The sequence below is a fragment of the Melozone crissalis genome, unplaced genomic scaffold (genome assembly GCF_028551555.1).
Source record: "Melozone crissalis strain CALT ecotype California unplaced genomic scaffold, PUWL_Pcris_2 ptg000107l_1, whole genome shotgun sequence".
Classification (NCBI taxonomy): Eukaryota; Metazoa; Chordata; class Aves; order Passeriformes; family Passerellidae; genus Melozone; species Melozone crissalis.
In genome coordinates this window covers 149,953-169,800 of record NW_026535884.1, presented here as the reverse complement: position 1 = coordinate 169,800, position 19,848 = coordinate 149,953, and the positions used below count along the sequence as shown (strand labels likewise).

General features: G+C 60.7%; 1 protein-coding gene across 1 annotated transcript in view; it reads left to right on the top strand.

Annotated features, from left to right (window-relative positions):
- The first annotated feature begins 1,267 nt into the window (after positions 1 to 1,267).
- Positions 1,268 to 19,848, top strand: part of CROCC (ciliary rootlet coiled-coil, rootletin) — a 30,322-nt gene continuing 11,741 nt past the window's right edge. Inside the window, 21 exon segments of the mRNA XM_054291932.1 lie at positions 1,268 to 1,402; positions 4,406 to 4,585; positions 4,665 to 4,748; positions 4,824 to 4,915; positions 5,428 to 5,593; positions 6,833 to 6,939; positions 7,016 to 7,222; positions 8,049 to 8,145; positions 8,218 to 8,313; positions 8,898 to 9,062; positions 9,331 to 9,509; positions 10,460 to 10,621; positions 11,126 to 11,270; positions 11,874 to 12,239; positions 13,282 to 13,475; positions 13,602 to 13,729; positions 14,987 to 15,138; positions 16,169 to 16,270; positions 16,351 to 16,485; positions 17,817 to 17,948; positions 18,384 to 18,622. Of these exon segments, the coding sequence (XP_054147907.1) occupies positions 1,268 to 1,402; positions 4,406 to 4,585; positions 4,665 to 4,748; positions 4,824 to 4,915; positions 5,428 to 5,593; positions 6,833 to 6,939; positions 7,016 to 7,222; positions 8,049 to 8,145; positions 8,218 to 8,313; positions 8,898 to 9,062; positions 9,331 to 9,509; positions 10,460 to 10,621; positions 11,126 to 11,270; positions 11,874 to 12,239; positions 13,282 to 13,475; positions 13,602 to 13,729; positions 14,987 to 15,138; positions 16,169 to 16,270; positions 16,351 to 16,485; positions 17,817 to 17,948; positions 18,384 to 18,622 (3,263 nt within the window).

Sequence of the window (19,848 nt, the reverse complement as noted above, 5' to 3'; positions counted from 1 at the left end):
GAAATCCAAATTTTGTGTCAGTTTTGTGATTGCAGTTACAAATCTGCAGCATTTTTGTGATTGTAATTGGAAACCTGCAGCAGTTCTGGAATCAAACATTAATTTACAGCGTGTTTGGGATCACAAACATGAACTTGCAGCAGTTTTGAAAAACATAAACATGAATTTACAGCAGTTTTGGGATGGTAGACATGAATTTACAGTGTGTTTGGGATCAGCTACAAATTTGCAACAGTTTGGGGATTGTGACTGGAAATCTGCAACGGGTTTGGGATCACAGCCATGAATTTACAGCAGTTTTGGGATCAAAATGCAAATTTGTGGCAGTTTTATGACTGCAGCTGTAAATCTGCAGGGGTTTTGTGATCACAAACACAGATTTGCAGCACTTTGGGGATCATAGCTGCAAATCTACAGCAGTTTTGCCCTTGCATCTATAAACCTGCCATGATTTTGTGATCCCAAACACACATTTACAGAGGTTTTATGTTGAAAAATGAGGTGGGTTTGGATCACAGCCGTTGATCTGCAGCACTTTGTGATCCCAAACTCCAGATTTTGGCCATTTTGTGGTTGCAGCTGCAAATCTCTGGCAGTTTTGTGATGGTGAACGTGGATCTGAACCTCCTTGAAGTCACAACTGCAAACTTCCCGTGGGTTTTTGACCACAACTGTGCATTTCCAGCTGCTCTTCCCTCACAAACAGCATTCCTTGGAATGTCTGAGTGTGGGAGGTGGCATTTCCAGCCAGGCCAGGGTGCAGAACACTCCCCATGGGCTGGAGATTCACACTGAGGGGTGGTGGGATTTTGGTGGAAATCCCCCTGTTTGTGCCTGGTTATTAAAACCAAAGCAAATATCAGGGAAGGATCCCAAGGCAGGTTGTTGTTCCTGTCCCTGAGGATCTTTTATCCAAATGCTGCAGCTCGTGGTGGCAAAGGATGCCCTGGCTGTGTCCTGGGCTGGATCCCATCCTGAATCCCAGATCCCATCCTGGATCCCATCCTCGATCCCAGATCCCATCCTCGATCCCAGATCCCATCCTGGATACCATCCTTTATCCCAGATCCCATCCTGGATCCCATCCTGGATCCCAGATCCCATCCTGGATCCCATCCTCGATCCCAGATCCCATCCTCGATCCCAGATCCCATCCTGGATCCCATCCTCGATCCCAGATCCCATCCTCGATCCCAGATCCCATCCTGGATCCCATCCTGGATCCTGGATCCCATCCTGCCTCTCTCCATCCCATCCCACAGGGGCCATGGCCTCGCTGCTGTCCCTGCAGGAGGAGAACAGGATCCTGCAGCAGGAGCTGTCCCGTGTTGAGGACCTGCTGGCCCAGAGCCGGGCTGAGCGTGATGAGCTGGCCATCAAGTACAACGCCCTCAGCGAGCGGGTGAGCCCCCAAAATTCCCCTTTTCAGCCCCAAAATCCACAGCTGGCCATCAAGCACAATGCCCTCAGCGAGTGGGTGAGCCCCCCCAATTCCCCCATTTTAACCCCAAAATCAAGAGTTGGCCATAAAATACAATGCCCTCAGCCAGCCCCCCAAATCCCCCTTTTCAGCCCCAAAACTCAGAGCTGGCCATCAAGTACAATGCCCTCAGTGAGAGGGTGAGCTCCTCCAAATCTCTCTTTTTAACCCTAAAATCCACAGTTTGCTACCAAGTACAACATCCTCAGCGAGTGTATGAGCCTCCCAAATCCCCCTTTTTAACCCTAAAATCCCCAGCTGACCATCAAGTACAACACCCTCAGCCAGCCCCCCCAAATCTCCCATTTTAACCCCAAAAACCAGAGCTGGCCATCAAGTACAACACCCTCAGCCAGCCACCTCAAATCCCTGTTTTTAACCCCAAAATCCACAGCTGGCCATCAAGTACAACACCCTCAGCAAGTGCTGAGCCCCCCCAAATCCCCAATTTGAGCCCCAAAATCCAGAGCTGGCAATCAAGTACAGCGCTCTCAGCCAGCAGGTGAGGTCCCCCAAATCCCCCTTTTTAACCCCAAAACTCAGAGTTGGCCATCAAGTACAACACCCTCAGCCAGCCCTCCCAAATTCACCTTTTTAACCCCAAAATCCACAGGTGGTCATTACAACGCCCTCAGTGAGCACGTGAACCCCCCAAATCCCCAGTTTCAACCCCAAAATCCAGAACTGGCTATCAAGAACAACACTCTCAGCCAGCCCCCCCAAATCCCCTTTTTTAACCCAAAACTCAGAGCTGACCACTAAGTAAAATGCCCTCAGTGAGTGGGTGAGGGTGAGCTCCCCCAAATCCCCCTTTTTAACCCCAAAATCCGCAGCTCTCCATCAAGTACAACACCCTCAGTGAGTGGGTGAGCCCCTCCAAATCCCCCTTTTCAACCCCAAAATCGAGAGCTGGCCATAAAATACAATGCCCTCAGCCAGCCCCCCCAAATCCCCCTTTTTAACCCCAAAACTCAGAGCTGGCCATCAAGTACAACACTCTCAGCCACCCCTCCCAAATCCCCCTTTTTAGCCCCAAAATCCAGAGTTGTCAATCAAGTACAACACCCTTAGCCAGCCCCCCCAAATCCCCCTTTTCAGCCCCAAAATCCAGAGCTGGCCATAAAATACAATGCCCTCAGCCAGCCCTCCCAAATCCCCCTTTTCAGCCCCAAAACCAGAGCTGGCCATCAAGTACAGCACCCTCAGCTGGCCCCTCCAAATTCACCTTTTTAACCCCAAAATCCACAGGTGGTCATTACAATGTCCTCAGTGAGCACGTGAACCCCCCAAATCCCTGTTTTTAACCCCAAAATCCACAGCGGGCCATAAAATATTGGGAGGGATTTGGGAGGCCCTCAGCCAGCCCCCCCCAAATCCCCTTTTTGACCCCAAAAATCCAGAGCTGGCCATCAAGTGCAACACCCTCAGCCAGCCCCCACAAATCCCCAATTTTAACCCCAAAACTCAGCTGGCCATCAAGTACAACACCCTCAGTGAGCAGGTGAGCTCCCACAAATCCCCCTTTTTTTTAACCCCAAAATCCAGACCTGGCCATAAAGTACGTGAGCCCCCCAAATCCCCCTTTTTAACCCCAAAACTCAGCTGGCCATTAAGTACAACACCCTCAAGCCAGCCCCCCCCAAATCCCCGTTTTCAACCTCAAAATCCACCGCTGGCCATCAAGTACAACACCGTCCCAAATCCCCGTTTTTTAACCCCAAACTCCGGGCAGTGCCAGCTCCAGCCCTGGCATTCCCTGTGTGGGGCAGGGCAGCCGTGGTGTCCCCGTGGTGGGAATTGCCCAGACCAGTCCTGGCTTGCCAGGGCTTGTCCATCCCTGTTTTGTTTGTCCTGCTGGATTTTGGGAAGGAACTCCCCCCTTCTCTGTGGGAATCCTTCAGTTTTCCAGCACTTTGCCCTGGCAACCAGGAACTCCAAAGGGTTTTGGCCCTCCCAGTGCTGAGCGTGCCCCAAACTGGTGGGATACTGGAGGAATCCCTCAGTTTGTGCCTCAATATTCAAAATAAAAGCAAATATCAGGAAAATACCCCTGGGCAAGTTTCCACTCCTGTACCCAAGGATGTTTTATCCACTCTGTGCAAAGTGGGAAGGGGCTTTGCTGAGCCCACAGACTGGGGGTTGAGTTATCCTTAAAAACACCCCAAAATTTCCCATTCATCCTCTCGAAATGGGAAAATTTGGGAATTGGGGCCTTCATCTGGCTGGGATTTGCTGTGGAACCCCTGGAAGTGGGGCTGGGGGATACCCAGGGGTGTGGATGGGGGTGCCAGCCCGGGCTGGGGGATGCTCAGGGCTGTGGGTGGAGGTGCCAATGGATGCCCAGGGGTGTGGATGGAGGTGCCAGCCCGGGCTGGGGGATGCTCAGGGCTGTGGGTGGAGGTGCCAATGGATGCCCAGGGGTGTGGATGGAGGTGCCAGCCTGGGCTGGGGGATGCCCAGGGGTGTGGATGGGGGTGCCAGTGAATACTCAGGGCTGTGGATGGGGGTGCCAGCCTGGGCTGGGGGATGCCCAGGGGTGTAGGGGTGCCAGCCTGCCCTGGGGGATGCTCAATGGTGTGGAGCTGCTAGCCTGGGATGCCCAGGGATGTGGAAGTGCCAGCCTGGGCTGGAGGATGCCCAGGGCTCTGGATGGGGGTGCCAGCCTGGGCTGGGGGATGCCCGGGGGTGTGGATGGGGGTGCCAGTGGATACTCAGGGGTGTGAGGGTGCCAGCCTGGGCTGGGGGATGCTCAAGGATGTGAGAGTGCCAGCCTGGGCTTGAAGTTGCCCAGGGATGTGGATGGGGATGCCAGCGGATGCCCAGGGATGTGGATGGGGATGCCAGTGGATGCCCAGGGATGTGGATGGGGATGCCAGCGGATGCCCAGGGGTGTGGAGGTGCCAGCCTGGTCTCCCCTGGTCCCAGCTGGAGCAGAGCCTGCGGCTGGAGCCCGAGGACGCGGCCGAGAGCCGGAGCCTGGCCCAGCACAACATCGAGCTGCGCCGGCTGCTGGAGGAGGAGCAGGCTGCCTACAAGAGGAAGCTCCAGGCCTACCAGGAAGGCCAGCAGCGCCAGGCCCAGCTGGTGCAGAAGCTCCAAGCCAAGGTAAATCCATCCCCAGGGGGGCACTGGGATAATTTGGGGACACCCCACCATTGGGTGTCACCCCCTGTCCCTCCCGCAGGTGTTGCAGTACAAGAAGAAATGCGGGGAGGTGGAGCAGCAGCTGCTGGAGAAGGCGACGGAGCTGGAGCAGGAGAGGCTGACGGTGAGGGAGGCTTTGGGGGTGCCCTGCCCCGAATCCCAAATCGGGGTGATGGCCAGCGGGGGGGTGTTCCCACAGATCCAGCTGGATGCCAGCGGCTCCCAGCCCGAGGAGGAGAGCAGCAACGAGCTGGAGAACGCCCTGATCCGCCTGGAGGAGGAGCAGCAGAGGTGGGTGGGATCCCGGGGAAGGTGGGGATTCCTGGGGGATGCTGAGCTTGGTGATCCCCAATCCCAGGAACAGCAGAGGTGGGCGGGAATGTGAGGAATCCCAGGGGATCCTGACCCTGGTGATCCCCGATCCCAGGAGCAGCAGAGGTGGGCAGGATCCCAAGGGGAGTGTGAGGATTCCCGGGGGATGCTGAGCTCGGTGATTCTCTGGGATTCCAGGAGCAGCAGAGGTGGGTGGGAGTGTGAGGATTCGCAGGGGATTCTGGCCCTGGTGATTCCTTAGGACTCCAGGAGCAGCCGAGGTGGGCAGGATCCCAAGGGGAGTGTGAGGATTCCCAAGGGATACTGAGCTCTGTGATCCCCAATCCCAGGAGCAGCAGAGGTGGGCGGGAATGTGGGGATTTCTGGGGGGTTCTGACCCTGGTAATCCCTTGGGATCCCAGGAGCAGCAGAAGTGTGTGGGAATGTGAGGGTTCCCAGGGGATTCTGACCGTGATGATCCCCGATCCCAGGAGCAGCAGCCTGGTGCAGGTGAACTCGATGCTGCGGGAGCAGCTGGAACAGGCCAACGTGGCCAACGCGGCGCTGAGCGAGGACATCAGGAAGCTCACGGCGGATTGGGCACGGGCCAGGGACGAGCTGGAGCAGCGGGAGGCGGAGTGGAGGCGGGAGGAGGAGGTGAGAGACACCCGGGAAGGGATATGGGACACCAGGGAGCAGCAGCAGGGGGATGAGGGGATGTGGGATCATGGAGAGAGGTGTGGAGTCGTGGGGTGCTGCAAAGAGCAGAGTTTGGGGAGTATGGGGGGGACGTGATGGGAGGAGGATGCAGGGCAGAGGGATTGTTGGAATGTAGGGGAGTAGCACAGTCGGGATGGACGGAGATGAGAGATCTCTGCAGCCAGGTCAGGAACTTGGGGTTTATTGCAAAGGGCCAAGTGCAGGGTCCTGCTGGGAGCTGCCAAACACAGCTCAGAGCAGGACTGAGAGAAGAGAGGGGGAGAGAGGATGAGAGAGTAAGAGGGGTAAGAGAGCAAAAGTGTAAGAGAGCGAAGTTCCCATTACAACACAATAAATCTTCTTCTGGGTTGAATATTCCAATTCTCACTAGCCAATCCAGTACAAGACACAAGTTCTATAGCATTTACATACAGCCTATAAGAATCACTACATTACCATACTGTGTTACATTTTAAACCTTAAAAACTCCTCTTTGGGCTCTTTCTGCCAAGCTGGCAGGGTCTGCTCTGACCCTTGGGCCTGTCTGCAGGCAGAGGGAATTGTTTCATCAAAAGGGGATCACTTTCAGTCCACTACACCATTGTTTTCCACTTGTTCAGTAACTGAGGGATCTCAAAGCTTGCTTTCATTTCAATCTCACTTATAGTTTCTATATTCTCAAAATCTTTTGCCAGGCAATCACATTTATAAGGCTTTCCTGTTTCATCTTCCCCAACAGAATGTGGGGTCACTGAGGAGGGAAGCAGGGCCGGGGGGATGTTCTGTGGGGAAGGATTTGGGATGGGAAATGGAGATGAGGCAGGGGGATGTGTCAGGGACAATGGGAGGCCGTAGGTGATGTTCCATGGGGAAGGGTTTGGGGATGTGACCGATGGGAAAGGGAGATGAGGCAGGGGGATGCAGGGGCAGTTACACAGGACCCTGGCAGGGATGTGGGGCCGTGGGGGATGTTGCATGGAGAAGAATTTGGGGGTTTGGGGGATGTGATGGGAAGGGGATGTGAGGCAGGGACGTGTCACCCCCACACCCCTCTCTGTGCCCACAAGAGTTGCTCTCCGTGCCCTCAAGAATTGGGGTGGGGCTGTGGAGGACTGTGGGGGGATTGGTGCGGCCAGGAGGGATATTTGTGAATTTGGTGACCCTGGTGGATCCCTGATCTCGCTCCACCTCCCCCAGTCCTTCAACACCTACTTCAGCAACGAGCACAGCCGGCTCCTGACGCTCTGGCGGCAGCTCGTGGCCTTCAGGCGCCACTTTGGGGACATGAAAGCCACCACCGAGAGGTCAGCGGGGCCCGGGGCGGGATCCCTCCCTGCGGGGGTCCCTGGGGGTCCCACCCTGCGCCTCCCGCCCGCACAGGGACCTGTCGGAGCTGGGCCACGAGGTGTCGCGGACGGGCCGCGCCGCCCACGCCGCCTGCCTGCACCTGGCCGCCAACCTGCGGCTGGCCGAGAGCCAGGCGGGCGCCGCCCGGGAGCGGCAGGAGCTGCGCCTGGAGCAGCTGCAGGAGCAGCTGGAGGCGCGGGCACGGGATGCGGAGCTGGAGAAAAACACCCTGGCAGCCAGGTACGGGGATGGGGGCACCCGGTGGGCGAGGGGAGGAGTGGGAGTGCAGGGGATGTGGTACGGGATGGGGAGGCAGTGAGTCAGAGGGATGGGATGCAAGGGCACCAGGAGGGATGCAGGAGGATCAAGAGGGTGTGCAGGGGCACCAGGAGGGGATGCAGGAGGACCAGGAGGGGTGCAGGAGGACCAGGAGGGATGCAGGACTGCCAGGAGGGGTGCAGGAACACCGGGAGGAGTGCAGGAACACCAGGAGGGGTGCAGGACTGCCAGGAGGGATGCAGGACTGCCAGGAGGAGTGCAGGGGCACTAGGAGGGGTGAAGAAGCACAGGAGGATGTTCCACAGGGAAGATTTTGGGGATGTGGCAAGGGACGGGAAGGGAATATGGGTCAGAGGGATGGGAGGCAGGAGCACGAGGAGGGGGAGGATGCACCCCCATAGGGTCATAGGGCATGTTTCATGGGGAAGGTTTTGAGGCTGTGGCACAGATGGGAAGGGATGTGAAGCAGGGATGCTGGATGCTGGATATTGGATGCTGGATATTGAATGCTCGATGTTGGATGCTGGATGTTGAATGTTGGATGCTGGATGTTGGATGTTGCATGTTGGATGTTGGACATTGGGTGTTAGATGTTGGATACTGGATGTTGGATGTTGGATGCTGGATGCTGGATGCTGGATGCTGGATGTTGGCTGTTGGATGCTGGATGTTGGATGTTGAATGTTGGATGCTGGATGCTGGATGTTGGCTGTTGGATGCTGGATGTTGGATGTTGAATGTTGGATGCTGGATGCTGGATGCTGGATGCCGGCTCTCTCCTGGCCAGGCTGACGGAGCTGACGGCAGCCCTGGAGCGGCGCCGGAGCGAGGATGAGGAGAAGGAGCGGGCGGTGGAAGCGCTGACCCTGCAGCTGCGGGAGCTGGTGGGTGCAGGTGTGGGGGTTTGGGGATGCAGATCCGTCATTCCCGGCCTGATCCCATCCCGGGGCTCACAGGAGGCCGTGCGCGCCCGGGAGCCGACGCTGGAGCAGGTGCAGGCTCTGCGCTCCGAGCTGGAGCTGCTGCGCCGGACGCTGCACGAGATCACCCAGGTGCTGGGACACCGCGGGGCACCCACAGCCAGGAGGGGCCTCTCCCTGCCTTCCTCAGTGTCCCCTCCCTGCCTCAGTGTTCCCTGCTTTCCTCACTGTCCCCTGCCTTCCTCAGTGTCCCCTCCCTGCCTCAGTGTCCCCTCCCTGCCTCAGTGTCCCCTGCCTTCCTCAGTGTCCCCTCCCTGCCTCAGTGTCACCTCCTTGCATCAGTGTCCCCTCTCTGCCTCAGTGTCCCCTCCCTGCCTCCGTGTCCCCTTCTTGCGTCAGTGTCCCATCCTTGCCTCAGTATCCCCCCCCTTGCCTCAGTGTCCCCTCCCTGCCTCAGTGTCCCCTCCTTGTGTCAGTGTCCCCTCTCTGTCTCAGTGTCCCCTTCCTTGATTCATTTTTGTATTTCCTTATTCCCTCTCCCTGATTCAGTTTTGCCCTCCCTGCCTCAGTTTCCCTTTCCCCCTTATTTGATTTCCCATTTCCCACCTCAGTTTCCCCTTCCCTGGACTCCATCTCCCCTTCCTTACTTGGTTCCCTCCTTCACTGACTTAATTCCCTTCCCTGCCTCACTTTCCCCTGGATTTTCCCGGGAACAGGCGGTGCTGGCAGATGACCCCGAGTTCCCTGTGCCCGCCGTGTCCCTCCCATGTCCCGCTGTGTCCCCTCCGTGTCCTGCCGTGTCCCCTCTCCGCAGCCTCTCTGCCAGCGCCGCCGCTGCTGCCGTCCACGCGGCCCTGAGCCGGCGCCAGCTCCAGCTGCAGGTGAGCTGGGAGGAGGAGGAGGATGGGATGGGATGGGATGGGAGGGGATGGGATGGGATGGAAATGGGAAAGGGAATGAGAAAGGGAATGGCGATGAGAATGGGAATGGGGATGGCGATGGCAATGGCAATGGCAATGGCAATGGGAAAAGAAATTGGAATGGGAATGGGAATGGGAATGGGGATGGGGATGGGGATGGGGATGGGGATGAGGGTGAGGATGGGAAGGATGGGGATGAGGATGGGATCTGATCAAGGCTGGCCCCCAGGAGGCCCGGAGCCAGGCGGAGGCGGGCCGGGAGGCGGCCGGGAGCCTGCGGCGGGAGCTGGGGATGCTGGAGCAGCGGCTGGAGCAGCTGGGAGCCGAGGCCGGGAGCTGCCGGCGGGCGCAGGAGGAGGCGCAGCGGGAGGGGCTCCAGCTGCGGGCCCAGGCCGAGGGGCTGCGCAGGTACCGCCCCTCTGTCTGTCCTGTGTGTCCCTGTTTGTCCGTGTGTCCGTCCCTGTATATCCATGTGTCCCTGTGCATCCGTGTGTCCCTGTGCCCGTGTGCCTGTGTCCGTGTGCCCGTGTATCCATGCGTCCATGTACCCTTGTGCCCATGTGTCCATGTGTCGATGTGCCCATGTGTCCGTGTGTCCATGTGCCTATGTGCCTGTGTCCATGTATCCATGAGCCCATGTCTGTGTGTCCATGTGTCTGCAGGGAGCTGTGCCCATGTGTCCGTGTGTCTGTGTGTCTGTGTCCGTGTGTCCGCAGGGAGCTGTGCCCATGTGTCCATGTGTCCGTGTGTCCGTGTGTCGGTGTCCGTGTGTCCGCAGGGAGTTGTGCCCATGTGCCCATGTGTCCGTGTGTCCATGTGCCTATGTGCCTGTGTCCATGTATCCATGAGCCCATGTCTGTGTGTCCATGTGTCTGCAGGGAGCTGTGTCCATGTCCATGTGTCCATGTCTGTGTGTCTGCAGGGAGCTGTGCCCGTGTGTCCATGTGTCCGTGTGTCTGTGTGTCTGTGTCCGTGTGTCCGCAGGGAGTTGTGCCCATGTGCCCATGTGTCCGTGTGTCCATGTGCCTATGTGCCTGTGTCCATGTATCCATGAGCCCATGTCTGTGTGTCCATGTGTCTGCAGGGAGCTGTGCCCATGTGTCCATGTGTCCGTGTGTCCATGTGTCCGTGTCCGTGTGTCTGCAGGGAGCTGTGCCCATGTATCCATGTCCGTGTGTCGGTGTCCGTGTGTCCTCAGGGAGCTGTGTCCATGTGTCCATGTGTCCGTGTCCGTGTGTCCGCAGGGAGCTGTGCCTATGTGTCCATGTGTCCGTGTGTCCATGTGTCCGTGTCCGTGTGTCCGCAGGGAGCTGTGCCCATGTATCCATGTCCGTGTGTCCGTGTCCGTGTGTCCGCAGGGAGCTGTGCCGCGCGGAGGCGGCGCTGGCAGAGGAGCAGCAGCGTGCGGGGGCCCTGCAGCAGGAGCGGGAGCAGCTGCGGCGCCGCAGCGAGAGCCTGCAGGACTGTCGGGACCAGGCTGCCCGCGACGCCCAGGCTGCCCACGAGCAGCTGCAGCACAGGTGGGCACGGGGCATGGGTGGGCACAGGTGGGCACAGGAGGGATCAGGTGGGGACCCAGGTGTGTGCAGGGTCAGGGTGGGTACAGGGTGTGCGGGGGGTACAAGAGGGTTCAGATGACCACAGGTGGCCCTGGGGGCACAGGTGGGCACAGGGGGCACAGGTGGGCACTAGCAGGTGCAGTGGGGACCCAGGTGGATGTGGGTTATGGGTGGGTACAGGGTGTGCAGGGGGTACAAGAGGGTTCAGATAGACACAGGTGGGTGTAGGTGGGCACAGGTGGCTGTAGGTGGGTGCACGTGGGCTCAGGTGCATACAGGTGCACATAGGCAGGTGCTGGAGGGCACAGGTGGGCACAGATGGGTGTACAGGGGGCACGGATGGGTGTGTGGGCGGGTACAGGAGAGTTCAGGTAGGTACAGGAGGGTTCGGGGGGCACAGGCGGCTGCACAGGGGATGCAGGCGGGCACAGGTGGGCACAGGCGGGCTATGCTGTCCCCGCACAGCCAGCAGCAGGTGCAGGAGCTGGAGGCGCAGCGGGCGCGGGCGCAGCGGGAGCTGCTGGAGGCGCGGGAGGAGCTGAGCCGGGCGCTGCTGGAGGCGGAGCTGGCCCGGGGCGAGCAGGAGGCGCTGGAAGAGGCCCTGGGCAAGGTGGGCACCGGGACCCGCCCCACAGCGGGGCCGGGCACGGGTACAGGTGCATCCCATGGGTACAGGTGCATCCCATGGGTACAGGTGCACTCCCCCAGGAGTGCCAGGCCTGCCCTGGGTGCAGCCCCGTGCCCCAGCTGCCCCCATGGCCCGGTTCCACAGGTGTCCCCACATACCCCAGGTGTCCCCAAGTGCCCCCTATGCCCCAGGTACTCCCCACGCCCCGGGTGCCCTCCATGTTCCCCGTGCCCCAGGTGCTCCCCAAGCTAGATGAGCCCCAGGTGTGCCCCCATGCCCCAGGTACTCCTAAGCCCCAGGTGACCCCCGTGCTCCCAGGTGCTCCCCAAGCCCCAGATGCCCCCTGTGCCCCGCATGCCCCAGGTGCTCCCCAAGCCCCAGATGCCCCCTGTGCCCCGCATGCCCCAGGTGCTCCCTGTGACCCCCATGCCCCAGGTGCTCCCCAAGCCCCAGGTGCCCCCCCGTGTACCCAGGTGCTCCCCTAGCCCCAGGTGCCCCCCCTGCCCCAGGTGCTCCCCCTGCCCCCAGTACTCCCCCTGTCCCCGCCCCGCCGTGCCCCCGGTGCCAGCCGGTGCCCGCTCTCAGGCTCAGGGCAGCTGCGGGGAGCTGGCGGAGGCCCGGCGGGCGGCGGAGGCCGAGGAGTCGCGGCTGCGGGACGCGCTGGCCAAGACCAGCGAGCTGGCGGCCGGGCTGGCCCGGGACAAGGCGGAGCTGGGCCGGCGGCTGGAGCGGCTGGAGCAGGAGCGGGAGCGGGGCCGGCTGCGCAGCCGGGAGCTGTGCCGGGAGCTGGCGCTGCTGCGGGCGCGGCTGGAGAGCGGCCCCAGGCCCGGCAGCGAGCGGCGGGACCTGGAGAGGACACTGCGGGACCCCCGGGACGACGGGCGGGGGCTGCGGGAGGAGCTGCGGGAGCTGCGCGGGCTCCACGAGCGGCTGCGCCACAGCCTGGGGCAGGTGGGCACCGCGGGGGCAACTGGGGAGGGTGCCAAGGGTAACTGGGAGCGGTGGGAAAGGGACATGAGGCCACTGGGAGGGTGTCAGGGTTAAACGGGAGAGTGCCAGGGACAACTGGGAGGGGTGGAGAGGATGGCAAGGGTAACTGGGTGAAGTGGGGAGGGGGCACTGGGCCACTGGGAGGGTGTCAGGGGTAAATGGGAGAGTGCCACGGACAACTGGGAGAGGTGAGGAGAGTGTCTGGGATAACTGGGAGGGGTGGGGAGGGTGCCAAGGGTAACTGGGAGGGATGGGAAAGGGGTATGGGGCAACTGGGAGGGTGTCAGGGGTAAATGGGAGAGTGTCACGGACAACTGGGACAGGTGGGGAGAGTGTCAGGGGTAACTGGAAGGGGTGGGGAGGGGGCATGAGGCCAGTGGGAGGGTGTCAGGGGTAAATGGGAGAGTGCCAGGGACAACTGGGAGCGGTGGTGAGAGTGTCTGGGATAACTGGGAGGGGTGGGGAGGGTGCCAAGGGTAACTGGGAGGGGTGGGAAAGGGTGGGAACGGGGCATTGGGCCACTGGGAGGGTGTCAGGTGTTAAATTGGAGAGTGCCAGGGACAACTGGGAGGGGTGGGGAGAGTGTCTGAGGTGACTGGGAGGGGTGGGGAGGGTGGCAAGGGTAACTGGGAGGGATGGGAAAGGGGTATGGGGCAACTGGGAGGGTGTCAGGGGTAAATGGGAGAGTGCCACGGACAACTGGGACAGGTGGGGAGAGTGTCTGGGGTAACTGGGAGGGGTGGGGAGGTGCCGAGGGTGGGTGCTGGAGCAACTGGAAGCAGTGGTGAGGGTGCCAAGGGTAACTGGAAAGGGTGGGAAGGGGGCATGGGGCCAATGGGAAGGAGTCAGGGGTAAATGGGAGAGTGCCAGGGACAACTGGGAGGGGTGGGGAGAGTGTCTGGGGTAACTGGGAGGGATGGGGAGGGTGCCAAGGGTAACTGGGAGGGGGATGCGATAACTGGTGTCCCTGAGCTGTCCCCGGGCTGTCCCCGGTGTGCCGCAGGCGGTGCAGGAGCAGAGCGCGGCGGGCGAGGCGCTGGCGCGGGCGCGGGCGGAGCAGGAGCGGCTCCGGGCGGAGCAGGAGCGGCTGGGCCGGACGCAGGCGGCGCTGGCCCAGGACGGGGCCGGGCTGGCCGTGCAGATCGCGGCTGCCCAGCGCCAGGAGCGGCACCGAGACCGCGAGGCCGCCGGGCTCAGGTGGGGTCGGCTCGGGGGGTGCCGGGCTCAGGGGGTGCTGGGCTCAGGGGGTGCCGGGGCGGGTCCAGCCCCATGCCCAGCCCCGTGCCCAGCCCCGTGCCCAGCCCCGTGCCCGGTGTCCTGCAGGTCGGAGAAGGAGGGGCTGGAGAACGCCGTGTTCCAGCTGCAGCAGGAGCTGGCCCAGCTCCAGGCCCGCAATCAGCAGCTGGAGGCCCAAGGCCGGACACTGGCCCAGGCCAAGGAGGCGCTGGAGGGTGAGGGGTCCCGGCCACCTGTGTGTCCCATTGGCCTGGCCATGGCCAGCTCCCACCCATCCATCCCCAACTTCATCTTCATCCCATCCATCCCCATCCATAGTATTTGTTATACACATCTTCATCCTCATGCATCTCCATCCATCATCCCCATCCTCATCCCTGTCCATCCTCATCCTCAGCTCCATTCCCTTTTCCCCTTTGACGGGGGGTGTCTCCATGACTTGGGGGTGTCCCCACTGATGGGAGGATGTCCTCATGACAGAGTGTCCTCATGGCAGGGCGTCCCCACTGACTGGGGTTGTCTCCAGTGACTGGTGGGTCCCCATTAGCTCTGGGGTGTCCCCATCACTGGGATGTCCCCATGACCAGGGGTGTCTCAATGAGTTGGGGTGTCCCCATGACTGAGACTGTCCCCATCACTGAGGGGTGTCCCTGGGACCAAAGCTGTCTCCATAACTGAGGCTGTTCCCATGACTGCACTGTCCCCATCACTGAGGGGTGTCCCTATGACTGAAGCTGTCCCCATGACCAGTGGTGTCCCAATGACTTGGGGGTGTCCACATGACTGCGATGTGCCCATGACTTGGGGTGTCCCCATTACTGGGGGTATCCCCATGACTGAGGGTGTCCCCGTGACTGAGGGTGTCTCCATCACTGAGTGGTGTCCCCATGAACGAGGCTGTCCCCATGACCGCGCTGTCCCCATGACCAAGGTTGTCCCCATCACTGAGGGCTGTCCCCATGACTTAGACTGTCCCCATCACTAAAGGGTGTCCCTGTGACCGAGGCTGTCCCCATGACTGCACTGTCTCCATCACTGAGGGCTGTCCCCATGATTGAGGGTGTCCCCATCACTGAGGGGTGTCCCCATGACTGCACTGTCCCCATCACTGAGTGGTGTCCGTGTGACTGAGGCTGTCCCCATGACTGCACTGTCCCCATGACTGAGGGGTGTCCCCATGACTCCGCTGTCCCCATGACTGCACTGTCCCCATCACTGAGGGGTGTCCCCGTCACCACGGCTGTCCCCATGACTGCACTGTCCCCATGACTGAGGGTGTCCCCATGACTGAGTGATGTCCCCTTGACTCCGCTGTCCCCTTGACCGCTCTGTCCCCATCACTGAGTGGTGTCCCCATGACTGAGTGGTGTCCCCATGACCACGCTGTCCCTTTGACTCTGCTGTCCCCATGACCGCCCTGTCCCCATCACTGAGTGGTGTCCCCATGACCGCGCTGTCCCCGTGTCCCCCAGCGGAGCTGGGCGTGGCGCGGCGGGAGCGGGCGCAGGAGCTGCGGGAGCGGCGCCAGGCGGTGGCGGTGGCCGAGGCGGCCGCGGTGGCAGCGGCGCTGCAGAGCGCCCGCGATGCCCACCGGGAGCAGCTGGAGCAGCTCCAGCGGGAGAAGGTGCGCACGGGGCGGGGGGGACACGAGGGTTTGGGCTGCGGGAGGGATTGGGGGCACGGCACTGGGATTTTGGGGTGCTGTGGTGGAGGTTTTCAGGGTGTGATGGTGATTTTGGAGGTTTTAAGGGTGATTGTTGGGCAACGATGTCGGTTGTTGAGGTGAAATGTTGTGTTTTGGGGCTCAATGGTGATTTTTGGGGTGAAATGTAGATTTTTGGGGTGCAGAGCTGATTTTTGATGCACGTGCTGACTGTCGAGGGCCCAGTGGTTATTTTGGGGGTGAAATGTTGTGTTTTGGGGCTTAGTGGGGATTTTTGGGGTGAAACGTAGATTTTTGGGGTGCAGAGCTGATTTTTGATGCACGTGGTGATTGCTGAGGGCACGGTGGTGATTTTTGGGGGGCAACCTTGATTTCTGACATTCCTGGATTTGGGGCACGGCGCTGGGATTTTGGGGTGCTGTGGTGGAGGGTTTTAGGGTGTGATGGTGTTTTAAGGGTGTGATGGTGATTTTGGGGGTTTTAAGGGTGATTGTTGGGCAACAATGTTGGTCGTTGAGGTGAAATGTTGGGTTTGGGGATAAAATGTGTTTTGGGGTGCAGAGCTGATTTTTGATGCACGTGCTGACTGTTGAGGCCACAGTGGTTATTTTTGGGGTGAAATGTTGTGTTTTGGGGCTCAATGGTGATTTTTGGAGTGAAGTGTAGATTTTTGGGGTGCAGGGCTGATTTTTGATGCACGTGCTGACTGTCGAGGGCCCAGTGCTTATTTTTGGGGTGAAATGTTGTGTTTTGGGGCTTAGTGGTGATTTTTGGGGTGCAGGGCTGATTTTTGATGCACGTGCTGACTGTTGAGGCCACAGTGGTTATTTTTGGGGGGCACCCTTGATTTCTGACATTCCCACTGCTTGTTGGGGCACAATGCTCGGGGTGCAGGATTGTTTGGGTTCGCTGGTGATTTTTGGGGTTCGGTGATGATTTTTGGGGCTCACTGGTGATTTTTGGGGCTCACTGGTGGTTTTGGGGCCGGCAGGAGGAGCTGGAGGCCGAGCGGGGCCGGCTGGTGCAGGAGCACGAGGAGCTGGTGGCCGATCTGGCGGCGGCGCGGCAGCAGCGCCAGAGCGAGAAGCGGCAGGTGGCGGCCCTGATGTCCCCCTGTCCCTGTGCCACCCCCGATGTCCCCCAGCCCTGTGTCACTACCCTGATGTCCCCCAGGCCCTGGCGCTGCAGGAGGAGGAGCGGGTGGCCCTGGCAGGGACGCTGACAGGGCTCCAGCAGAGCCTGGATGAGGCCACGGCCGAGCTGGAGCAGCGGCGCCGAGAGCTCACGGGCCACCAGGAGAAGGAGCAGGTGGGTTTGGGGGGCTCCCAGAACCCCCTCAGGGAGGCACAGAGCCCCCACTTCCACCTTCGTGCCCAAGTGTCTCCCCTCTTTGCGACCCCCATTGCCCAAAGTGTCCCCTGCTCCTGCTGCCACCCGTGCCTGAGTGTCCCCTTGTCACCCCCAATTCCTGGGCATCCCCCACTGCAGCCCCTCCTGTCTGAATATCCCCTGTGGCCTCCCCATTGCATCCCCCCATTCCTGGGTACCCCCCCATTGCACCCCCCAGCTTGAGCCTCACCCCCACCATTGCAAGACCCCCCCCCAGTGTCGCCTTTTCTTGCAGCCCCCCAACTGCACTCCTCCATCTCCTGCAGGAATGGGGCTCAGCTGTGGTACCTGAGCCCCCCCACCCGACCCCTACTGCCCCTCTCTCTTAGGGACCCCATCCCCACTGTCCCCCCTTTTCCAGGACCTATTCCATTGCCCTCCCTCTTTCTGGACCCATCCCCATTGCACCCCTTCTCTCTGGGACCCCATCCTCCCTGTCCCCTCCTCTTTTTGGGACCCATCCCCATTGCCTGCCCCCAACCCCCTGGGACCCATCCCCACTGTCCCCCTCTCTCCAGGACCCCATCCCCATTGCCCCCCTCTCTGGGACCCCATCCCCACTGTCCCCCCTTTTCCAGGACCTATTCCATTGCCCTCCCTCTCTCCAGGACCCCATCCCCACTGTCCCTCCCTTACCAGGACCAATTCCATTGCTCCCACCTCTCTCTGGGACTCCATCCCCATTGCTCCCCCCTGACCCCCAGGATCCATCCCAACTGTTCCCCTGTCTCTGGGACCCCAACCCCATTGCCCTCCCTCATTCCAGGACCCCATCCTCATTGTCCCCCCTCTCTGGGACCCCATCCCCACTGTCCCCCCTTTTCCAGGACCTATTCCATTGCCCTCCCTCTCTCCAGGACCCCATCCCCACTGTCCCACTCTCTCCACGACCCCATCCCAACTGTCCCCCTGTCTCCAGGACCCCAACCCCACTGCTCCTTCTCTCTCTGCAGCCCATCCCCATTCCCCCCTGCCGTGTCCAGGACCCCATCCCCATTGCCCCCCCTTTCTGGGACCCCATCCCCACTGTCCCCCCCCTTTCCAGAACCCATTCCATTGTCCTCCCCCCTCCCTGGGACCCCATCCTCATTGTCCCTCCCTCTTTCTGGGACCCCATCCCCACTGTCCCTCCTCTCTCTGCGCCCCATCCCCATTCCCCCCTCCCTGTCCGGGACCCCCTCCCCATTGTCCCCTCTCTCTGGGACCCCCGAAGGAGGGAGAGGGTCTCAGGATGCCCCCGTTCCCCGCAGGCCTTGGCGGCGGAGCTGCGCTCGCTGCGGTTGCGGGCGGAGGAGGCGGCGCTGAGCCACGAGCGGGAGGCGAGGGCGCTCCGGGACCAGGCGGCAGCGGCGGCCAAGCAGCGGGACAGCGCCCTGCGGGAGGTGAGCCGCACCCCAAAAACCCTTCCTGCTCCCCTGAAATCTCCCTGGAGTTCCCCGCCCCCGAAAAACCCCTTCCCACCCCCCTGAAACCCCCAAATCCCTGGAGTTCCCCAACCCCCAAAACCCCTTCCCGCCCCCGTGTAACCCCCAAATCCCTGGAGTTTCATTCCCCGCCTCCCAAAACCCCTTCCCTCCCCCCTGAAACCCCCAAATCTCTGGAGTTCCTCGCCCCCCAAAAACCCCTTCCCACCCCCCTGAAACCCCCAAATCCTGGAGTTCCCCGCCCCACTGAAACCCCCAAATCCCTGGAGTTCTCTTCCCCCAAAAAACCCTTTCCCACCCTCTAAAACCCCCAAGTCCCTGGAGTTCCCCGCCCCCCAAAAACCCCTTCCCGCCCCCCTGAACCCCCAAATCCTGGATTCCCGCTCGGGGCAGGCGGAGGAGGCGCGGGCGCAGCTGCGGGCCGGGGCCGAGGCGGGGGCGGCGGCGCGGCGGGAGCTGCTGGAGGCGCAGCGAGAGGCCCGGGACAGCCGCGAGGGCCGCGACGCCGAGCGGCGGCGGGCGCAGGAGGCGCGGCGGGCGCTGGGCGATGCCGCCCGGGAGAAGGAGGCGCTGCAGCGCTCCAACGAGGAGCTGCGGGCGGCCCTGCGGCGCGCCGAGGGAGAGCGCATCAGGTGGGGAACCGGGGTGGCCTCGCCGCGGGGTGCAGGGCGTTGGAGGGGCTGATCGGGGCTGTAGGGATGCTCAGGGCTGGAGGGATGCTCGGGGTAAGGGAATGTCCAAGCTGGGAGATGCAGGAGTCAGAGTGATGGGTGGGAGAAGGGGCTGCTCAAATTGGGAGATGCAGGAGTTGGGAGATACTTGGGATTAGGGAAGCACAAGTTGGGTGATGCTCAGGTTGAGGGGAAGCAGAGATGGGAAGATGCAGGAGTTGGGAGATACTTGGGATGAGGGAAAAACAGGAGTTGGGAGATGCTTAGGATGAGGGGAAGCACAGATTGGGAGATGCAGGAGTTGGGAGATGCTCAGGATGAGGGAAGCACAAGTTGGGTGATGCAGAGTTGGGAGATGCTTGGGATGAGGGAAAGCAGGAGTTGGGAGATGCAGGAGTTGGGAGATGATTGGGATGAAGGAAAACAGGAGTTGGGTGATGCTCAGGATGAGGGGAGGCACAGATTGGGAGATGGAGGAGTTGGGAGATGTTCGGGATGAGGGAAAACAGGAGCTGAAAGATGCTTGGGATGAGGGAAGCACAAGTTGGGTGATGCTCAGGATGAGGGAAGCACAGATTGGGAGATGCAGGATGCAGGAGTTGGGAGGTGGTCGGGATGAGGAGTTGGGAGGGGTCGGGATGGTTGGGGTGAGGGGAAGCAGATGGGGAGATGCAGGAGTTGGGAGATGCAAGAGTTGGGAGATGATTGGGATGAAGGAAAACAGGAGTTGGAAGATGCTCAGGATGAGGGAAAACAGGAGTTGGGTGATGCTCAGGATGAGGGGAAGCACAGATTGGGAGATGCAGGAGCTGGGAGATGTTCGGGATGAGGGAAAAACAGGAATTGGGAGATGCAGGAGTTGGGAGATGATTTGGATGAGGGAAGCACAAGCTGGGTGATGTTCGGGATGAGGAAAAGCAGGAGTTGGGAGATGCAGGAGTTGGAAGATGATTGGCAGGAAGGAAAACAGGAGTTGAGTGATGCTCAGGATGAGGGGAAGCACAGATTTGGAGATGCAGGAGCTGGGAGATGCAGGAATTGGGAGATACTTGGGATGAGGAAAAGCAGGAGTTGGGAGTTACAGGGGTGATCCCCACCCTGGAGGGTGATGCCTGGGCTGGGGACGGTATTCCAGGGGACGCTCAGGTTGGGATGGGGCGGTGCTCCAGCTCAGGAGGACGCTCAGG